General features: G+C 40.5%; 1 protein-coding gene across 1 annotated transcript; it reads left to right on the top strand.

Moving 5' to 3' along the window:
• Positions 1-6,590: 6,590 nt before the first annotated feature.
• LOC128666747 (zinc finger protein 570) lies at positions 6,591-22,788 on the top strand. Its single transcript, XM_053721509.1, has 6 exons — positions 6,591-6,616; positions 8,730-8,813; positions 10,860-10,967; positions 14,155-14,302; positions 15,048-15,125; positions 21,450-22,788. The coding sequence occupies exons 2-6, from the start codon at positions 8,742-8,744 to the stop codon at positions 22,532-22,534; spliced, it is 1,491 nt and encodes a 496-aa protein (XP_053577484.1). The 5' UTR covers positions 6,591-6,616; positions 8,730-8,741; the 3' UTR covers positions 22,535-22,788.
• The last annotated feature ends 218 nt before the right edge of the window (positions 22,789-23,006 follow it).

The raw sequence follows: 23,006 nt of genomic DNA, 5'->3' as shown, positions 1-23,006 counted from the left end.
TATGGCATCGGATTGAGCAGTGTACTCTGTACTGTCACCCACAAAATCACATATGCATCGGATTGAGCAGTGTACTCTGTACTGTCACCCACAAAATCACATATGGCATCGGATTGAGCAGTGTACTCTGTACTGTCACCCACAAAATCACATATGGCATCGGATTAAGCAGTGTACTCTGTACTGTCACCCACAAAATCACATATGGCATCAGATTGAGCAGTGTACTCTGTACTGTCACCCACAAAATCACATATGGCATCGGATTGAGCAGTGTACTCTGTACTGTCACCCACAAAATCACATATGGCATCGGATTGAGGAGTGTACTCTGTACTGTCACCCACAAAATCACATATGGCATCGGATTGAGGAGTGTACTCTGTACTGTCACCCACAAAATCACATATGGCATCGGATTTAGCAGTGTACTCTGTACTGTCACCCACAAAATCACATATGGCATCGGATTGAGGAGTGTACTCTGTACTGTCACCCACAAAATCACATATGGCATCAGATTGAGCAGTGTACTCTGTACTGTCACCCACAAAATCACATATGGCATCGGATTGAGCAGTGTACTCTGTACTGTCACCCACACAATCACATATGGCATCGGATTGAGGAGTGTACTCTGTACTGTCACCCACAAAATCACATATGGCATCGGATTTAGGAGTGTACTCTGTACTGTCACCCACAAAATCACATATGGCATCGGATTGAGCAGTGTACTCTGTACTGTCACCCACAAAATCACATATGGCATCGGATTGAGCAGTGTACTCTGTACTGTCACCCACAAAATCACATATGGCATCGGATTGAGGAGTGTACTCTGTACTGTCACCCACAAAATCACATATGGCATCGGATTGAGGAGTGTACTCTGTACTGTCACCCACAAAATCACATATGGCATCGAATTGAGGAGTGTGCTCTGTACTGTCACCCACAAAATCACATATGGCATCGGATTGAGGAGTGTGCTCTGTACTGTCACCCACAAAATCACATATGGCATCGGATTGAGGAGTGTACTCTGTACTGTCACCCACAAAATCACATATGGCATCGGATTGAGCAGTGTAGTCTGTACTGTCACCCACACAATCAGATTTGGCATTGGATTGAGCAGTGTGCTCTGTACTGTCACCCACAAAATCACATATGGCATCGGATTGAGGAGTGTGCTCTGTACTGTCACCCACAAAATCACATATGGCATCGGATTGAGGAGTGTGCTCTGTACTGTCACCCACAAAATCACATATGGCATCGGATTGAGCAGTGTACTCTGTACTGTCACCCACAAAATCACATATGGCATTGGATTGAGCAGTGTACTCTGTACTCTGTACTGTCACCCACAAAATCACATATGGCATCGGATTGAGGAGTGTACTCTGTACTGTCACCCACAAAATCACATATGGCATCGGATTGAGCAGTGTACTCTGTACTGTCACCCACACAATCACATATGGCATCGGATTGAGGAGTGTACTCTGTACTGTCACCCACAAAATCACATATGGCATCGGATTGAGCAGTGTGCTCTGTACTGTCACCCACAAAATCACATATGGCATCGGATTGAGCAGTGTGCTCTGTACTGTCACCCACAAAATCACATATGGCATCGGATTGAGCAGTGTGCTCTGTACTGTCACCCACAAAATCACATATGGCATCGGATTGAGCAGTGTACTCTGTACTGTCACCCACAAAATCACATATGGCATCGGATTGAGCAGTGTACTCTGTACTGTCACCCACAAAATCACATATGGCATCGGATTGAGCAGTGTACTCTGTACTGTCACCCACAAAATCACATATGGCATCGGATTAAGCAGTGTACTCTGTACTGTCACCCACAAAATCACATATGGCATCAGATTGAGCAGTGTACTCTGTACTGTCACCCACAAAATCACATATGGCATCGGATTGAGCAGTGTACTCTGTACTGTCACCCACACAATCACATATGGCATCGGATTGAGGAGTGTACTCTGTACTGTCACCCACAAAATCACATATGGCATCGGATTGAGGAGTGTACTCTGTACTGTCACCCACAAAATCACATATGGCATCGGATTAAGCAGTGTACTCTGTACTGTCACCCACAAAATCACATATGGCATCGGATTGAGGAGTGTACTCTGTACTGTCACCCACAAAATCACATATGGCATCAGATTGAGCAGTGTACTCTGTACTGTCACCCACAAAATCACATATGGCATCGGATTGAGCAGTGTACTCTGTACTGTCACCCACACAATCACATATGGCATCGGATTGAGGAGTGTACTCTGTACTGTCACCCACAAAATCACATATGGCATCGGATTGAGGAGTGTACTCTGTACTGTCACCCACAAAATCACATATGGCATCGGATTGAGCAGTGTACTCTGTACTGTCACCCACAAAATCACATATGGCATCGGATTGAGCAGTGTACTCTGTACTGTCACCCACTAAATCACATATGGCATTGGATTGAGGAGTGTACTCTGTACTGTCACCCACAAAATCACATATGGCATCGGATTGAGGAGTGTACTCTGTACTGTCACCCACAAAATCACATATGGCATCGGATTGAGGAGTGTGCTCTGTACTGTCACCCACAAAATCACATATGGCATCGGATTGAGGAGTGTGCTCTGTACTGTCACCCACAAAATCACATATGGCATCGGATTGAGGAGTGTACTCTGTACTGTCACCCACAAAATCACATATGGCATCGGATTGAGCAGTGTAGTCTGTACTGTCACCCACACAATCAGATTTGGCATTGGATTGAGCAGTGTGCTCTGTACTGTCACCCACAAAATCACATATGGCATCGGATTGAGGAGTGTGCTCTGTACTGTCACCCACAAAATCACATATGGCATCGGATTGAGGAGTGTGCTCTGTACTGTCACCCACAAAATCACATATGGCATCGGATTGAGCAGTGTACTCTGTACTGTCACCCACAAAATCACATATGGCATTGGATTGAGCAGTGTACTCTGTACTCTGTACTGTCACCCACAAAATCACATATGGCATCGGATTGAGGAGTGTACTCTGTACTGTCACCCACAAAATCACATATGGCATCGGATTGAGCAGTGTACTCTGTACTGTCACCCACAAAATCACATATGGCATCGGATTGAGGAGTGTACTCTGTACTGTCACCCACAAAATCACATATGGCATCGGATTGAGCAGTGTGCTCTGTACTGTCACCCACAAAATCACATATGGCATCGGATTGAGCAGTGTGCTCTGTACTGTCACCCACAAAATCACATATGGCATCGGATTGAGCAGTGTGCTCTGTACTGTCACCCACAAAATCACATATGGCATCGGATTGAGCAGTGTGCTCTGTACTCTCACCCACAAAATCACATATGGCATCGGATTGAGCGGTGTACTCTGTACTGTCACCCACAAAATCACATATGGCATCGGATTGAGCAGTGTGCTCTGTACTGTCACCCACAAAATCACATATGGCATCGGATTGAGCAGTGTACTCTGTAAAGTCACCCACAAAATCACATATGGCATCGGATTGAGCAGTGTACTCTGTACTGTCACCCACAAAATCACATATGGCATCGGATTGAGGAGTGTACTCTGTACTGTCACCCACAAAATCACATATGGCATCGGATTGAGCAGTGTACTCTGTACTGTCACCCACACAATCACATATGGCATCGGATTGAGCAGTGTGCTCTGTACTGTCACCCACTAAATCACATATGGCATCGGATTGAGCAGTGTGCTCTGTACTGTCACCCACTAAATCACATATGGCATCGGATTAAGCAGTGTACTCTGTACTGTCACCCACAAAATCACATATGGCATCGGATTGAGGAGTGTACTCTGTACTGTCACCCACTAAATCACATATGGCATCGGATTGAGCAGTGTGCTCTGTACTGTCACCCACTAAATCACATATGGCATCGGATTAAGCGGTGTTCTAAAGTAAGTGGTATACCATATTAATGTGTATACCTACGTCACTTCCGGTGACATATTATAAACTGTTACTTTATAACACTGGTGTTCAATCTGATTTTCACGCCCGTAGGATTTTGCTACACTCGAGCTGAGCATGCTCAGTATGAGGTAATTGCATTCAACAGCTGACTGAAAGGAATGTATGGAATGCAATTAGGCATGCGCAGAGCTACTGGTAGCAAATTCTGAAGGGAGAGACATTTACCTCTTAAACAGGCAACTCAGCCCCACCATGCTCAGTAGAAGCAGAGATACCCCTCAAACTGCCCATGCGCGACAGCCATAGGTTTCATATCCAATAAAGCGTTTTATTCTTAAAGGGGCAGGTAATCATACCATTATATGCCCTCAAACTGTCTTAAAGGGGTAGGTGCTTTTTGTTTTACTCATATCCCTCTGTCTTAAAGGGGTGGGTGGGGTGAATGTTATTGCTCACAATGTTTCCTTATAAGACACACTATATGGGCTCTGTGCTCTGCATGTTTCACTACAGCACTTGTTTATTGGTGGATGAATGTATCCACCAATTAGCAAGAACAACCCAGGCTGTTCACCAAAAAATGGGCTGGCATCTAAACTTACATTCTTGCTTTTCAAATAAAGATACCAAGAGAATGAAGAAAATTTGATAATAGGATTAAATTAGAAAGTTGCTTAAAATTGCATGCTCTATCGGAATCACAAAAGAAAAAAATTGAGTTCAGTGTCTCTTTAAGACAGGGTAATTATTAAAATCTTTCTCATGTACCCCTTTAAGATACAAAGAAATCAGTAAAAATGCCCCCAACTGCCCTTTTAAAAAACAGGATAATCAGTCAAATCACCCTTAACTACCCCTTTAAAAGAAAGGGTAATCAGTAAACATTCCCCCAACTGCCTTTTTAAGAAACAGGAATGTCAGTAATATCTACCTCACCTGCCCCTTTAAAAAACAGGGTAATCAGTAAAATCACCCCCACCTACCCCTTTAAGAAAAAGGGATATCAGGAAAAAAAACAGCTACCCCTTTAAGACCCAGGGTAAGCAGTAAAATTTCCACAATTGCTCCTTTAAGACACAGGGTAATCAGTAAAATCCCCCCAGCTAACCCTTTAAGACGCAGGATAATCAGTTAAATTTCACCCACTGGCCCTTTAAGACCGAGGGTAATCAGTAAAATCAACCTCAACTGCCCCTTTAGGACATAGGGTAATCATTAAAATCCCACCAACTGACCCTTTAAGACACAGGGTAATCAGTACAATCACCTTCAATTACCCCTTTAAGACACAGGGAAATCAGTATAATAACCCTCAACTGCCCCTTTAAGACACAGGGTAATCAGTAAAATCACAATAGGTGCCCCATTAAGACACAGGCTAATGAGTAAAATCACTGTAACTGCCCCTTTAAAACAAAGGTTAATAAGTTAAATTCCTCCAACTGCCCATTTAAGACAAAGGGATATCAGTAAAAAAAAAAACTACCCCTTTAAGACACAGGGTAATCAGTAAAATCACCCTCAACTACCCCTTTAAGATACAGGGTAATCAGTAAAATCACCCAACTGCCCCTTTAAGACACAGGGTTTTAAGTTATATTAACTCAATTGTCCCTTTAAGACACAGGGTAATACGTAAAATGCCCCCCTCCTGCCCCTTTAAGACACAGGGTAATCAGTTAAATTCCCCCAACTGTCCCTTTAAGAAACAGGGTAAAAAGTAAAATCACCCAACTGCCCCTTTAAGACACAGGATAATCAGTTTACATTCCCCCCAACTGTCCCTTTAAGACACAGGGTAATCAGTTAAATTCTGCCAACTGTGCCTTTAAGACACAGGGTTATCCGTTAAATTACCCAACTGTCCCTTTAAGACACAGGGTAAACAGTTAAATTAACCCAACTGTCCCTTTAAGACACAAGGTAAACAGCAAAACCTCACAATAATGCCCCTTTAAGACACTGGGTAATCAGTTAAATTACCCCAACTGCCCCTTTTAAGGCACAGGATAATCATAAAAAAATAGTGTGTCACATACTGAAAAATCCAACGCACAGACCCCCTAACAGAGCACAGAGCCCATATAGTGTGTCTCATAACGAAACATTGTGAGCAATAACATCCACCCCACCCGCCCCTTTAAGACAGAGGGATATGAGTAAAACAAATAGCACCTACCCCTTTAAGACAGTTTGAGGGCATATAATGGTATGATTACCTGCCCCTTTAAGAATAAAACGCTTTATTGGATATGAAACCTATGGCTGTCGCGCATGGGCAGTTTGAGGGGTACCTCTGCTTCTACTGAGCATGCTGGGGCTGAGTTGCCTGTTTAAGAGGTAAATGTCTCTCCCTTCAGAATTTGCTACCAGTAGCTCTGCGCATGCCTAATTGCATTCCATACATTCCTTTCAGTCAGCTGTTGAATGCAATTACCTCATACTGAGCATGCTCAGCTCGAGGGTAGCAAAATCCTACGGGCGTGAAGCAGCGGAAGCCATGATGGTAATGGGAACGCTGCGTCATCACTAAGCGGCATAGAATGAGCGTTGCATGACGGGAGCCTTAACCAAAAGCCGGTACGGTAAGCGCGTTATAGAGGGCGAGCGGGAATACGTTTAAGAGCTAACAGCGGGAGCGTGCTTTACCCCTTGTGTGCATGCTGATTACCCAGAGTGCCGCAGAACTGTCAGGGATTAACCCCTTGTGTGCCCATGCATGTGCCAGCTGATTACCCAGAGTGCAATACAGACTAGCAGGGATTAACCCCTTGTGTGCCCATACATGTGCCAGCTGATTACCCAGAGTGCAATACAGGCTAGCAGTGATTAACCCCTTGTGTGCCCATACACGTGCCAGCTGATTACCCAGAGTGCAATACAGGCTAGCAGTGATTAACCCCTTGTGTGCCCATACATGTGCCAGCTGATTATCCAGAGTGCAATACAGGCTAACAGTGGATTAACCCCTTGTGTGCCCATACATGTGCCAGCTGATTACCCAAAGTGCAATACAGGCTAACAGTGGATTAACCCCTTGTGTGCCCATACATGTGCCAGCTGATTACCCAAAGTGCAATACAGGCTAACAGTGGATTAACCCCTTGTGTGCCCATACATGTGCCAGCTGATTACCCAGAGTGCAATACAGGCTAGCAGGGATTAACCACTTGTGTGCCCATACATGTGCCAGATGATTACCCAGAGTGCAATACAGGCTAGCAGGGATTAACCCCTTGTGTGCCTGTACTTATGCCATTTGATTACCCAGAGTGCAATACAAGCTAGCCGTGATTAACCCCTTATAAGCCTGTATTTATGCCAGCGGATTACCCAGAGTGCAATACAGGCTAGCAGTGATTAACCGCTTGTGTGCCTGTACTTATGCCAGCTGATTACCCAGAGTGCAATACAGGCTAGCAGTGATTAACCCCTTGTGTGCCTGTACTTATGCCAGCTGATTACCCAGAGTGCAATACAGGCTAACAGTGATTAACCCCTTGTTTGCCTGTACTTATGCCAGTTGATTACCCAGAGTGCAATACAAGCTAGCAGTGATTAACCGCTTGTGTGTCTGTACTTATGCCAGCTGATTACCCAGAGTGCAAAACAGGCTAACAGTGATTAACCCCTTGTGTGCCTGTACTTATGCCAGTTGATTACCCAGAGTGCAATTCAAGCTAGCAGTGATTAACCACTTGTGTGTCTGTACTTATGCCAGCTGATTACCCAGAGTGCAATACAGGCTAGCAGTGATTAACCCCTTGTGTGCCTGTACTTATGCCAGCTGATTACCCAGAGTGCAATACAGGCTAACAGTGATTAACCCCTTGTGTGCCTGTACTTATGCCAGTTGATTACCCAGAGTGCAATACAAGCTAGCAGTGATTAACCCCTTGTGTGTCTGTACTTATGCCAGCTGATTACCCAGAGTGCAATACAGGCTAACAGTGATTAACCCCTTGTGTGCCTGTACTTATGCCAGCTGATTACTCAGAGTGCAATACAAGCTAGCAGTGATTAACCCCTTGTAAACCTGTACTTATGCCAGCTGATTACCCAGAGTGCAATACAAGCTAGCAGTGATTAACCCCTTGTAAACCTGTACTTATGCCAGCTGATTACCCAGAGTGCAATACAGGCTAGCAGGGATTAACCCCTTGTGTGCCTGTACTTATCCAAAAGCAAAATATATTCCCGCCTCCAAAATCCTTTAAAAGAACCTTTATTTCCACATAGGGTCCTCAGAAACAAACATACAACGTTTCAAGCCTATTGAAGGCTCTTAGTCATGTATAATTCTGTACTTATGCCAGCTGATTACCCAGAGTGCAATATATAATGGCAGAGATTAACCCCTTGTGTGTCTATACATGTGCCAGCTGATTACCCAGAGTGCAATATACAATGGCAGAGATTAACCCCTTGTGTGCCTATACATGTGGCAGCTGATAACTCAGACTGCACCCCCTTACCTCCTGTCCTGGGTCAGTACATGGGGGGGGGGGTAGGAGTGGGCTGAGCCTGACTCCCATGTATAAAGAGGTGCAGTAGGCTCAGCTGTGAAGGGGAGAGGTGAGGATGTGACCCAGACGCAGATGGGCATTTTTCTGGGCACAGGGGATCACTAGGGTTGATAACGAGGCAGATGGCTTCCCTTACATCATATCTGTTTTATTTTGTGCCTGTACAGATCTCACTGACCATGGGTGAGGGCGAGAGACGGCTGACGGTTCTGCACCACATCCAGGAAATGGTTTATCTCCTGACCGGAGAGGTAAAACTAGTAATCTTGTGTAACAAGTAATACAGTGTAGTTAGTAATCTTGTTTAGTTAGTAATCATGTGTAGTTAGTAATCTTGTGTAACAAGTAATCATGTGTAGTTACTAATCTTGTGTAACAAGTAATCATGTGTAGTTAGTAATCTTGTTTAGTTAGTAATCTTGTTTAGTTAGTAATCATGTGTAGTTACTAATCTTGTGTAACAAGTAATCATGTGTAGTTAGTAATCTTGTGTAACAAGTAATCATGTGTAGTTACTAATCTTGTGTAACAAGTAATCATGTGTAGTTAGTAATCTTTTTTTAGTTAATCTTGTTTAGTTAGTAATCATGTGTAGTTACTAATCTTGTGTAACAAGTAATCATGTGTAGTTAGTAATCTTGTGTAACAATTAATCATGTGTAGTTACTAATCTTGTGTAGTTAGTAATCCTTTTTAGTTAATAATCTTGTTTAGTTAGTAATCTTGTGTAGTTACTAATCTTGTGTAACAAGTAATCATGTGTAGTTTAGTAATCTTGTGTAACAAGTAATCATGTGTAGTTACTAATCTTGTGTAACAAGTAATCGTGTAGTTACTAATCTTGTGTAACAAGTAATCATGTGTAGTTAGTAACCTTGTGTAACAAGTAATCATGTGTAGTTAGTAATCTTGTTTAGTTAGTAATCTTGTTTAGTTAGTAATCATGTGTAGTTACTAATCTTGTGTAACAAGTAATCATGTGTAGTTAGTAATCTTGTTTAGTTAGTAATCGTGTAGTTCAGGGCTCGACAAAACCAGGAGCCAAGTTGCCAGTGGCTCCTAAAATTTTACAACTGGCTCCTAACTTTTTTGGTTGTTCTCCATATATCTATATACAACTAATCTGTCTGGCTCCTAAATATTCTTACTAGCTCCTAATTTTTATACAGATTTGTCGAGCACTGGCTGTAGTTACTAATCTTGTGTAACAAGTAATCATGTGTAGTTACTAATCTTGTGTAACAAGTAATCATGTGTAGTTACTAATCTTGTGTAACAAGTAATCATGTGTAGTTAGTAATCTTGTGTAACAAGTAATCATTTGTAGTTACTAATCTTGTTTAGTTAGTAATCTTGTGTAGTTAGTAATCATGTGTAGTTACTAATCTTGTGTAACAAGTAATCTTGTTTAGTTAGTAATCTTGTTTAGTTAATAATCTTGTGTAGTTACTAATCTTGTGTAACAAGTAATCATGTGTAGTTAGTAATCTTGTTTAGTTAGTAATTATGTGTAGTTAGTATTCTTGTGTAGTTAGTAATCTTGTTTAGTTAGTAATTATGTGTAGTTAGTAATCTTGTGCAATTAGTAATCTTGTCTAACTAGTGTACTGTGTTAGTAATCTAGTCTAGTTAGCAATATTGTGTAATTTGTAATGTTGTGAGAGGCTCAGTGAGGTGAAGAGTCAGCTGAGAGGGGAAAAAATGTTTGTCCCGGAATAGTAGAGAAATACCGTAATATTCCGTGCACTGTACATCTGTTCACGTGACACCCCTCCCGGTTGTATACCACATCTAGTGTCACTCAGCAGCAGCTATACGGACTGGTCCACACATTTAGTTGTAACAATATTTTACACATGATTATTGTTTTGGCAACAGTATGATTATGACGACACAGTGATTTCACCCAATAGTTGCCAGTAAACATAGTAATTTAACCCCTGGTGTGCAGTAACACACATAAAACTCCTCTCACACCTCCTCAGAATTTCCCAGTAGGGATTTAACCCATTGGTTCCATTGAACACCCAGTCAAACAGTGATTTAACCCCTTGCTGCTTGCTATAACATGGTGTGTCCTGCGCTACAAATTGCTGTGTATCTCAGACTGACGGTTTTTGTTCACTAGAAGTGATGCCTTAGTGCATTGGGACCTCTCTCCAGAGACTGTTGTAGAATCACAAAACCGTGGGACGCGCAATGAAACTACGTAGACAAGTGCTTTAGTCGCGCTGTCTGTACACAGTGACTATGAGGGACTTACGTAAGATCTGACTATGGTGCACTTCATGTTGCAGTATCTGACTAACTTGCTGCTCGTGAGCGACATGAATGGCGATAAGAAGCTCGTGCGAGAGACCCTTGTGAGTCATGCGCTTCAGATCATCTGTATACTGACGGGAGAGGTGAGCGCTGCCAGGAGGTTTATTTAATAGGTGATTATGTAGGGTGGTGTGGGTACATTGTATGTCTATATATCTGTACATGAGTTACCTATTTATTGCTATATAGTTTACATATTAACTACATGTATGGTTATTGGTAGGTATGATATGTCAAATGGTGTAGATAGTGGTCCTTATCTCACCCTAGTTAATCCCCAACATCACCAAATATATATTAAAAAAAAAAAAGTTTCCAAAATGAGTGAACAAGAAAATGGCAACAATTCAAGGACCGCACTAGTTGAAAAGTAAAAACTTCAACAATTTATTAGTAAAGCGTAAAAAACGTACAAATCCATGGACATACACAGAGGGATTCAAGTTCCATTATCCCACACTCCTCTGTGTATGGCCATGGATTTGTACGTTTTTTTTTTTACACTTTACTAATAAATTGTTGAATTTTTTACTTTTCAACTAGTGCGGTCCTTGAATTGTTGCCATTTTCTTATTCACTCGTTTTAGAAACTTTTTGTTTTATATCGTCTCGCCATTTAGCTCTGCTGTGAGCGCTTGGCGTATGCCTGCAGCTGGGGGAACACCAGCTGCCTTCCTTCATGTGACTGATTGTTTATTATGTCCTTTGGAAGTCTCACCCAGGTGTGTTTTGGAGATCACCAAATATATGTCTTATATCTGAGCAGTGATATAACACCCCTTTAATTCCAGTGATTCTTGCAGAAAAGTGATTTTACCTTTTTGTCTACGTCTAATGCATAAATATTAGTTATTGACTGTCAGTAACATACAGATTAGTGACTGTACACCATTGTCTGTCATTAACACACAGATTAGTGACTGTACACCGTTGTCTGTCAGTAACATACAGATTAGTGACTTACACCATTGTCTGTCAGTAATACACAGATTAGTGACTGTACACCATTGTCTGTCAGTAACATACATATTTGTAACTGTACACCATTGTCTGTCAGTAACATACAGATTTGTAACTGTACATCATTGTCTGTCAGTAACATACAGATTAGTGACTGTACACCATTGTCTGTCAGTAACACACAGATTAGTGACTGTACACCGTTGTCTGTCAGTAACATACAGATTAGTGACTTACACCATTGTCTGTCAGTAACACACAGATTAGTGACTGTACACCATTGTCTGTCAGTAACATACATATTTGTAACTGTACACCATTGTCTGTCAGTAACATACAGATTTGTAACTGTACATCATTGTCTGTCAGTAACACACAGATTAGTGATTGTACTCCATCGTCTGTCAGTAACATACAAATTAGTGATTGTACACCATTGTCTGTCAGTAACATACAGATTAGTAACTGTATACCATTGTCTGTCAGTAACATACAGATTAGTGACTTACACCATTGTCAGTAACACACAGATTAGTGACTGTACACTTTGTCTGTCTGTAACACACAGATTAGTGATTGTACACCATTGTCTGTCAGTAACATACAGATTAGTGATTGTACACCATTGTCTATCAGTAACATACAGATTAGTGATTGTACACTTTGTCAGTAACACACATATTAGTGACTGTACACCATTGTCTGTCAGTAACATACAGATTAGTGACTGTACACCATTGTCTGTCAGTAACATACAGATTAGTGACTGTACACCATTGTCTGTCAGTAACATACAGATTAGTGACTGTACACCATTGTCTGTCAGTAACATACAGATTAGTGACTGTACACCATTGTCTGTCAGTAACATACAGATTAGTGACTGTACACCATTGTCTGTCAGTAACATACAGATTAGTGACTATACACCATTGTCTGTCAGTAACACACAGATTAGTGACTATACACCATTGTCTGTCAGTAACATACAGATTAGTGACTGTACACCATTGTCTGTCAGTAACATACAGATTAGTGATTGTACACCATTGTCTTTCAGTAACATACAGAATAGTGACTGTACACTTTGTCTGTCAGTAACATACAGATTTGTGATTGTACACCATTGTCTGTCAGTAACATACAGATTAGTGACTGTACACCAATGTCTGTCAGTAACATACAGATTAGTGACTGTACACCAATGTCTGTCAGTAACATACAGATTAGTGATTGTACACCATTGTCTGTCAGTATCACACAGATTAGTGACTGTACACCATTGTCTGTCAGTAACACACAGATTAGTGACTGTACACTATTGTCTGTCAGTAACATACAGATTAGTGACTGTACAGCATTGTCTGTCAGTAACATACAGATTAGTGACTGTACACTTTGTCTGTCAGTAACACACAGATTAGTGACTGTACACCATTGTCTGTCAGTAACATACAGATTAGTGACTGCACACCATTGTCTGTCAGTAACATACAGATTAGTGACTGTACACCATTGTCTGTCAGTAACACACAGATTAGTGACTATACACCATTGTCTGTCAGTAACATACAGATTAGTGACTGTACACCATTATCTGTCAATAACATACAGATTAGTGACTGTACACCATTGTCTGTCAGTAACATACAGATTAGTGACTGTACACCATTGTCTGTCAGTAACATACAGATTAGTGACTTTACACCATTGTCTGTCAGTAACATACAGATTAGTGACTGTACACCATTGTCTGTCAGTAACATACAGATTAGTGACTGTACACCATTGTCTGTCAGTAACACACACATTAGTGACTGTACACCATTGTCTATCAGTAACATACAGATTAGTATTTGTATGTCTGTAATGCTTTGATGTGTGACTGTACCTTTTTCTGTCTGTAACACACAGTACAGTGATTCTATAACATACAGTGTAGCATGTTACCCCCCTTAGCTGTCTATTGGTAGTACACAGATTAGCTAGTGTACACCTATTGTCTGCTAGTAACATACAGATTAGCTAGTGTACACCCATTGTCTGACAGTAACACACATACATCTGTGGTCTAATAGCTGTTTGCGAGAAACATGCACATAAGGACAAGGGCATATCTTTGTATCCACCAGTTATCGTTTGTGTCCTTCTCAGGAGTACAGTGCATTTTGTCTGAGTGCACTACTTTAACTTGATGTTTGCTGCAGTTAAACACGGTACATTTGTTTGTGTACTGGTTGAGCTCTTCTGTATTTTTATTGCTACTGTGTGGTCCGGACACCTCTGAGAACTTTTCCCCCTTTATTTCAGGTGCCTATAAAGTGTGATGAGGTTGCAGTGTATTTCTCTATGGAGGAGTGGGAGTATATAGAGGGGCACAAGGATCTGTACAAGGGCATTATGGTTAAGAATCGTGAGATACCCCAGATTGTGGAATCCCCAACACACAAGAGCTCAGGCAAATATATTTATTATTATTATTATTATTATTATTATTATTATTATTATTATTATTATTATTATATCAGGGACTGAAATCTACACAAAGAAAGAAGAAATCAACCAGGAACTAACAGCAACTCAGTGGTTTGTGGGTCACCATCAGGGAGCAGACGGATATGGCTGCACCTTAGTGATGAGGCCCACAGAAACCATTGTCTGAGGTTGCCATGTTCTTCATGCAGAGGAAGATTTCCTAATATTTCAGGTTGGACCGTCTTTGTTTAGGCAGGATCAGGATAGTTCTCTTCTGTAAATGGCACAATTGGGCTAAAAGAGGTTGCTCCTAGATGGGGACAACCAAAAAGAACAAGCTACTGAGCCGTTTTTAGTTCCTGGCTGAGCGCTTCTCCCTTTGTATATAAGACTGACAAGAACACTGCACTTATATTAAGCTCCCTCTTTATTCAGAAATTGATGTCATTTGATGTATTTGCTCATTTGTTTAGATTCCTCAGCTTTTTATTCTTTACTGTATGTTTCTTCCTCTAATAGCACAGAATTGTCATAACACCGAATAGTTTATATTAGTACTGGCGTAAGCTGCTTATACACATCACATATAATACTGAGCACAGTATACAGGCAAGGCTCAGTATGTAAGCATTTTAATTAAACAATATTTATTTAATACATGCATTGTTAACTAAATGTTAGGATAAAATGTCATGAAACTATAATTTATTCTCTATTGAATGTGACAGTTCTTCACAATGACAATCTAGACGCTATATTAATAAAGGAGGAAGCGTATGAGCTGGAGGAAACCTTTCCATGTACAGGTGAGTGATATTGGTGATGTGGCTGTGAATAGTCCTTTAGGTCATTTGTTAGGGTTTATTTTTTTTAGTAAGATTAATTATAGGGACTACATTTTTACGTGTATAGTATTAGCAGTAGCATTAATGAGGTAGGATTTGGGAATATCACAGTTGGGTTTACCTTGTGTTGGAGGATCTATTGTGTTTTCTCCTTCCCTCTGCTGATTGTAACGTTCTCTCCTTATTAAGTGTGTCTGTGTCATTTATAGGCAGGGGGGTATTTATAGAGAATTAATTTTTACGTGGATAGTATTAGCGGTGGTATTAAAGCAGTAGGGTTTTGGGATATCAAAGTTGGATTTACCTTGTGTTGGAGGATTTACTGGGTTTTCTCTTTCCCTCTCCTCATTGTAACGTTCTCTCCTTTATTAAGTAGGTCTGTGTCATTTATAGGGAGGGGGGTATTTATAGAGAATGAATTTTTTTACGTGGATAGTTTTAGCGGTTTTATTAATGAGGTAGGGTTTGGTGATATCACAGTTTGGTTTACCTTGTGTTTGAAGATCTATTGGGTTTTCTCTTTCCCTCTCTTCATTGTAAAGTTATCTCCTTATTAAGTAGGTCTGTGGTATTTATAGAGAATTCATTTTTACGTGGATAGTATTAGCGGTATCATTAATGAGGTAGGGTTTGGTGATATAGTTTGGTTTACCTTGTGTTTGAAGATCTATTTGGTTTTCTCTTTCCCTCTCTTCATTGTAAAGTTATCTCCTTATTAAGTAGATCTGTGGTATTTATAGAGAATTCATTTTTACGTGGATAGTATTAGCGGTATCATTAATGAGGTAGGGTTTGGTGATATCACAGTTGGGTTTACCTTGTGTTGGAGAATCTACTGAGTTTTCTCTTTCCCTCTCATTATAACGTTCTCTCCATATTAAGTGCATCTGTGTCATTTATAGGCAAGGGGTATATATAGAGAATTAATTTTTACATGGATAGTATTAGCAATAGCATTAATGAGGTAGGGTTTTTAGGAATATCACAGTTAAGTTTACCTTGTGTTGCAGGATCTATTGGGTTTTCTCTTTCCTTCTCATTGTAACATTCTCTCCTTATTAAGTGTGTCTGTGTCATTTTGATACTATTTACTTGTGGTAACTCTTCTGGGCATGTACACGTGTCACATGATCCTTGGCTTTATAGAATTTAAGGTACATGTTGCTGTGTTGTGTAGATCCAGATAATCTATAGGACTCTTTGCTTCTCAGGCCTTCAGAAGACGTAGGCTGCTCTCTCAGCTTAGATCACAATGCAGTGTCGGAACCAATGGGCTTTCTTCTTCCCTATGTAGTAGATACTTGATAATTATTCAGATATTTTGTACATATAGAAGGTGCTATGTAGTCCCTAACTCAATATAAACATAATAAATTCATTATAGAAGAAAAGTAACAAAAACCACTAATAGTAATCCTTATTGATAGTATCGAGAGAATAAACCGCTCCTCATAGGAATGTTTGTTCGCTTTTGGACATTGAGTTTGAGACTAGAATGAATAAAATTATAGTTCAAATGACCATTATATTTTGTTTAGAGGATTCCATAGGATTTTTTTTTTTTTTGTATTAGATTCACTTGTTGGGCACCTTGGGTAGTGCCGCCGGAATATTGTTCATCCATTTTGTAAATATAGATTATATTGTTTTCTAGAAGCAATAGATGTGTATTGTCTAATAAAAAGCAAATTAAATGTTTATTGTATGATTTCCTAAGCACAGACGTACAGGGACGGCCCACGACGACCACAAGAATTCAGACTTTTTTTCTCTCTTTCAGCAAAGATAAATCAATTTGCTTCATACTTTTTGAGCATTTTAGTAGAAAGGATGAAGAAAAAGCGACTGTAAATACAGTGATATAAATTAAATAATTGTACAGTCAAAAATTAAACTTTCATTAAAAAAAATCAACAGAGTGTTCACTAGAGCAAGGGATTCTGGGTATGGATATACAAATGACTTTCATATTGCCAAACTTTTTTTGTATCTAAAAATATATTGTTTTTTTATTTTCCTGTCAAGTTTTTATATGATTGTGAAGGGATCACTATCCAGCAGTAGAGTATTCTCCCCCGAGGCATCAGCTGTGAACAAACATTAATTTCCCTTTGTGTTTTAATTCCAATTTAAACAGCTTTTAAGGGACATTATAGTTGTTTTTAATCTCATAACTGTTCCTTTGTACATCCAAAATTTTTATATAAATGTTTTCTCCATAGACACCTATTAAAACATATACAGGCTTTTTGAGATATATTTAAAATAAAAATATATTAATACCACTGCCCTTCAAAATGAAGTTTATGGACCATGAGTCTGTAGTTCTATCTCCTCTCACATAAGTCCTGCAAGCTAACGAGTTAGCGTGAGCTGTCAGTCAAATGCTGAGCCGGCCCCTCTAAGCGGGTGCACGGCTCAGTGGTTGCCATAGCAACCAGGAAACAGTTAACGCTGCTTCATGAAGTGAACAGATTAGATTAGCGTTTACAGTGGCCTGTTGATTGTTTGTTTGTTTTTTGTTTTTGTTTTAAATACATTTTTTATTGAAGGCAACAAACATAATACAATGGGCAGATTACAGAATGCAGATAGCACCACAGGTCCAGACAAATTAGGAATAACATATTCACTTTACATAGAAGTCAGTGTAACAGTAAATCAGGTGTCTGAACCTTGGAGGCCATCTATAGAAGTGCCTATTTTCTTTTTTTAGTGCAGTAAACATAAGGAAAACCGTGTATATAAGCATAAACATTAGTATAGGATGGGTACTGCTTCCCATAACTGTGGGCTTAAACCACATAATTTTAAGTAACAAAGGTAATAACATATGAGCAAGCATTGATCTAGTCACAGCCATCATCAAACGTCTGCGTTTTCATCAGAGCAAAACATACAAAATCAGGTGTGTATGGGAGAGGGGAGTAGGGGAAAGAAGGGGAAGGGAACAGCTCAGGGAAGGGGGAAAAGAAAAGAATCTTGAAGAGAAAGAGAGAGAGGAAAGTTCTGGGGTACTCTCAACAGGGGATGCAGCATAGTCTATTCTAGCCTCTAGTTTTTGCATATAATGAGTTCCAGGGCTCCCATATCTGAGAGTACAAGTCAAGGGTGCCTCTATTAATAGAAACTACCTCCTCCATGCCTCTGATGTAATTGATCATTTCCAACACTTTGTGTAGTGGGGGGGGGGGGGGTAACCTGCTGCTTCCAGTGTCTCACCAAAGCGAGTTTCGTTGCCATCATGAGATATATGAATAGGTGTTTTTGGGCCTTGGTGCTCCGGGGAAGGTCTATGTGGAGTAAGCATCTCTCTGGGGTTCGTACTGTTGGGATGCCAAGTTTGTCACACAGATCTAGTACCTCTTTCCACAGATTTTTTATGCGGGGGCATTCCCACCATATGTGTTTATCATCACCTCTATTTCCACAATTCCTCCAGCATAAGTTTTAGTGAGTGTGTGAGAGCCTGTGTAGTCTAGTCGGAACCCAGTGCCATCTAGTCAGGAGCTTGTAATAGAGTTCAAACTGCGTGACACAGTTAATTATCTTTTTAGTTAATAAAATGGCTCTCTCCCAGCTTTCCAGTTCCCCAACAATTCTAAGGTTTCTTTCCCATGCTAGGATGTTATGGGTCTTAGTTTTATGGAGTCCATTAAGCATTTATAGTGTATTGTCATAGGTCTCTGTCCCTGTAGGCCTGCCTTCGGGTCAAGGTGGTAAACCCCCAACTGTGTAAAATGGACCGTAATCTCATTGATTCAAATGTGAGTTTTTGGGGGATGTCGAATTTTAGATTCATTTCGTTGGCAGTGAACCAACTGGCCCCATCATATAAGTCTGTGAGGATACATAATCTCGAGGTTTCCCAAAGTTTGGGATTAGATTCAGGGAGGCCCAAGATCAGGCCCCTAATACTATGAATTGGGGAAGGGCGGGGAGCTACCTGGGGATAGTGTCTCAGTTTGTGCCATGCTTTTAGGCAATCGAGTAAGACTGAATTAGTGATCGAGAATTTAGTTAAACAGTGTTGGGGGAGCCATGGGAGATCTTGTAAAAGAACATTGGCAGGAAGCGATGCTTGCTCTATCTCGTACCATCTGGGGTGTTCCTCTGAGCCCTGCCAGTTAGAGATATGCGTCAACATTGTAGCGTCATAATAGGATTTTAAATTGGGCAACCCTAGCCCACCTTTTGCTATTGGTACTTGTAGAACAGTACGTGTTATACAGGGTTTGGTATTGCCCCAGACATAGGTGTTTAAGACTGATTGAAATTGGTCTAGGAGAGCTTTCAGGACTCCCAGGGGCAAGCACCTAAAGAGGTAGGTAAGCTTCGGGAGCAACATCATCTTGAAGGCAGAGATTCTCCCCATCCAGGATATCTCTCTGTATCTGGGTAACGTGACATCATGGGTTAGGGATTGTAATATACAAGAGTAGTTCTCCTCCACTACCTTTTTCGGGTCATGTGACATGAACACCCCAAGATGTTTAATGCCATTTCTATTCCATCTGAAGGAATATTGCTCCCGGAGGTTGACAATTTGGGTCTCAGGTATATTTAGGGGATAGGCCTCAGTTTTATCAACATTTAGTTTATAGTACGAAAGAGTACCAAAACGTCTAAACAGATCCAAGAGGGGGGGGGGTAGCGATCTAATGGGATCCGATAGAAAGACTGTGAGGTCATCAGCAAAGAGGCTCAGTTTCTGAAGGGTACCATGAAGAAAGAGGCCTTTAATATCTGGGTGTTGGCATATTGCGGCCACTAAGGGCTCAATGGCTATGGTGAATAGAAGTGGGGACAGGGGACCACCCCTGTCTGGTTCCGTTACTAAGTGAAAAGAGGTCGGAACAGAAGCCCAACCCTCTCACTCTAGCTGTGGGGCCAGAATATAAGGCTCTAACGGCCTCTTGAAAGGCTCTCGGGATACCCATTTGTTTCATAACATCATCCATATAATCCCACCTGACCCTGTCAAAGGCTTTTTCAGCATCAAAAGAAAGGGTCAGGAGTGGGAGGCCCATTCTCTGTAAAGATGTTCAAAAGTCTCCTAGTGCTGTCAGAACCCTGTCTAGACAAGGTAAACCCAACGTGGTCTCTATGGATGATAGTAGGTAGCAGTTTAGATAATCTACTAGCCAAGATTTTAGCAAACAGTTTGACATCTATGTTTATGAGTGAAATGGGACGATAGCTAGAACATAGCTGAGGGTCCTTCCCTTCCTTAGGTATGGTTAAAATACTGGCTTCAAGGACCTCAGAGAGTAATGAGCCCGATATGAAGGCTTGGGTAAAGAGCCTCTGCAAGTAAGGAGAAAGAATGTCATTATAGGACCTATAGAATAGAGGGGGAAAACCGTCCGGGCCAGGGGTCTTATGGAGCTTTAACTTTTTAATTGCTCTGTTGATTGCTTTTCTATATAGAGAAAGATAAATGTGTGTGTTTCATTGAGCTATAACAAGTGAGATCAGAACTATTCTGGACTGACATTAAAACAAATATATTTCCACTGCTTTCAATAAATATTCTTGAATTGTTGATGTTATTCAGCTCTTTCCAAATCTCCCTCACATCGGTAAAATATGCCTTGCATTGCCAGATAGACACACTAGCATAGCTGGTATACATGTTGCTATGGGATACCACTTTCTCTGCTAGCGCGTCGGTTATTCAAAACCTCACCGCTCAGGTGAGATATTCTAAGTCTCGTCGGTACAGTGAGACCATTAAAAAAAAAAGTAGAAACACAAATTTTATCTTGAGAAATGTTTATCTTGCTATGTAGTGTAGTTTATGTGAAAAAGAGATGTCTACATTAAAATACAAGGTCTAACAAAAATCCCAAAGTTTTTTTTTTTGTGATTTCTCTCTATGCCGGTGAAGTGTTGAATATCAGGCCCTGGAAGAGGAAGTTGGTCAGTGTGCAAATACATGTACGCTTATGTGTCTAATCCGAAAATCATTGCTGATTGGACCAAAAGACATTTAAAAAAAAAACCAAAAGTTCTAAAGTGTATTTTGGTATGTAGGGATATTATAATTAAAGAGTAAGAGCTATTATACTATGGAACTTTTTTCATGCTTACTTAGATCTATCTCTTTCATATGTGTGAATGTTTTTGGAGATTACCATCACTCCAAATTATGGCGTGTTTGTAGGACTGCAGATCACTAGCCCTCTCATTTCATATAACAAATTTGATTGTTTTTTGTCTAAAAAATATATGCAAGATTTATATATTATTAATATATACATATTGTGTTTTGCTTCCAAACAGGAGTATCGTCGAGTGGCAATAAGATAAAAGAATTGCACAAAGCTGCTTGCCCAGCATTGATGATAATGTCTCAGATGCATCAAGAACATGTTTCATTTAGAAGTCAAGAACCATGTTCACCAGAGTCTCATGACTGTGCACAAATATCATGTTCTTCAGATGAGAGTGTTGACAAACATAGTGCCTCTACGTGCCTGATAAAGAGACTTAATCAGGAAGAGACTACCAATTCTGATAAATGGGTTAAAAGCACCACATCTTACGAAGTTCCCCAAGCATCATCTGTAGGACTAATGTCTAATGTCAAGGACAAACATGTTCAATCAAAGCTACAGACTTTACACAATACCACAAATACAGAAAATATATATGTTTGTCCAGTGTGTGAGAAGGTCTTTACGGTAAGGTCCAAACTGGTCAAACATCTGAGAATCCATACAGGAGAGAAACCATACGCTTGCCAGGAATGTGGGAGAGGCTTTAGGCAAAGGATACATCTGGTTACTCATGAGAGAACCCACACAGGACAGAAACCATACGTTTGCCAGATATGTGGGAGAGGTTTCTCAGAGATAGGGAATTTAGCTACACACCAGCGAACTCATACAGGAGAGAGACCTTTTGTGTGTAAAGTGTGTGGAAAAAGCTTTACTGCTCAAGCTACGCTAATCAAACACCACCGAACTCATACTGGGGAGAGGCCGTACATTTGTCCGCTGTGTGGGAAAGGATTCGCTCAAATGACCCATCTTGCCAAACACCAAAAGACACACACAGGAGAGAAACCATATGCTTGCCAGACATGTGGGAAATGTTTCTCGGAAGCTGGAAATCTAGCGACGCACCAGAGAATTCATACAGGAGAGAAGCCTTATGTTTGTCAGGTATGCGGCAAAGCTTTATCATCAAATGCAAGTCTTATTAAGCACCAGTGGACTCACACAGGGGACAGGCCGCATGTTTGTCTGCAGTGTGGAAAAGGCTACATTCAAAGGAGGCACCTGGTTGCGCACCAAAGAACGCACACAGATAATTGTGACTATACAAGAGACCAGAGTATATTAAATGGTTCCGGTGATGATTAAAGTGTTACGCTAACTACTCAGCTAACCTCTCTTAGGTATCAAACATAATATGGAATATTAATCAGTCAAATGTTTGTAGAACTTACAGCTATTCAGATCCTATCTAAACCCCTTTGAGACCTTTGCCTCTCCTTTTTGTTTTTGGACGTTTTACCCCAGTCTTACACTATTAATACCCCCATGTATTAAAGCATGTAACTAATTTCATACTAGAAGACACATGGCCAAACATTGCAAAAGAATTTAATTTCAAACGAGTGGTAGATTTTTTCTGACAAATGTTAGTTTTATTTTCCTTCTTAATACATGATGTGACAGCCATCAGCCAATCACAAAATCCATATACATATATTCTGTGCTCAGTAGCAGCTGGTGCCTCAGAAAGTGTGCATATACAATCCTGTGTACATTTAGATAATAGTAGTGAATTGGAAAGTTGTGTACAATTGTTTGCTCTATCCGTATCATAAGT

The sequence above is a fragment of the Bombina bombina genome, chromosome 7 (genome assembly GCF_027579735.1).
Source record: "Bombina bombina isolate aBomBom1 chromosome 7, aBomBom1.pri, whole genome shotgun sequence".
In the NCBI taxonomy this organism is placed as follows: domain Eukaryota; kingdom Metazoa; phylum Chordata; class Amphibia; order Anura; family Bombinatoridae; genus Bombina; species Bombina bombina.
The sequence above is the reverse complement of the archived record's forward strand: the minus strand, read 5'-3'. Positions and strand labels throughout refer to the sequence as shown.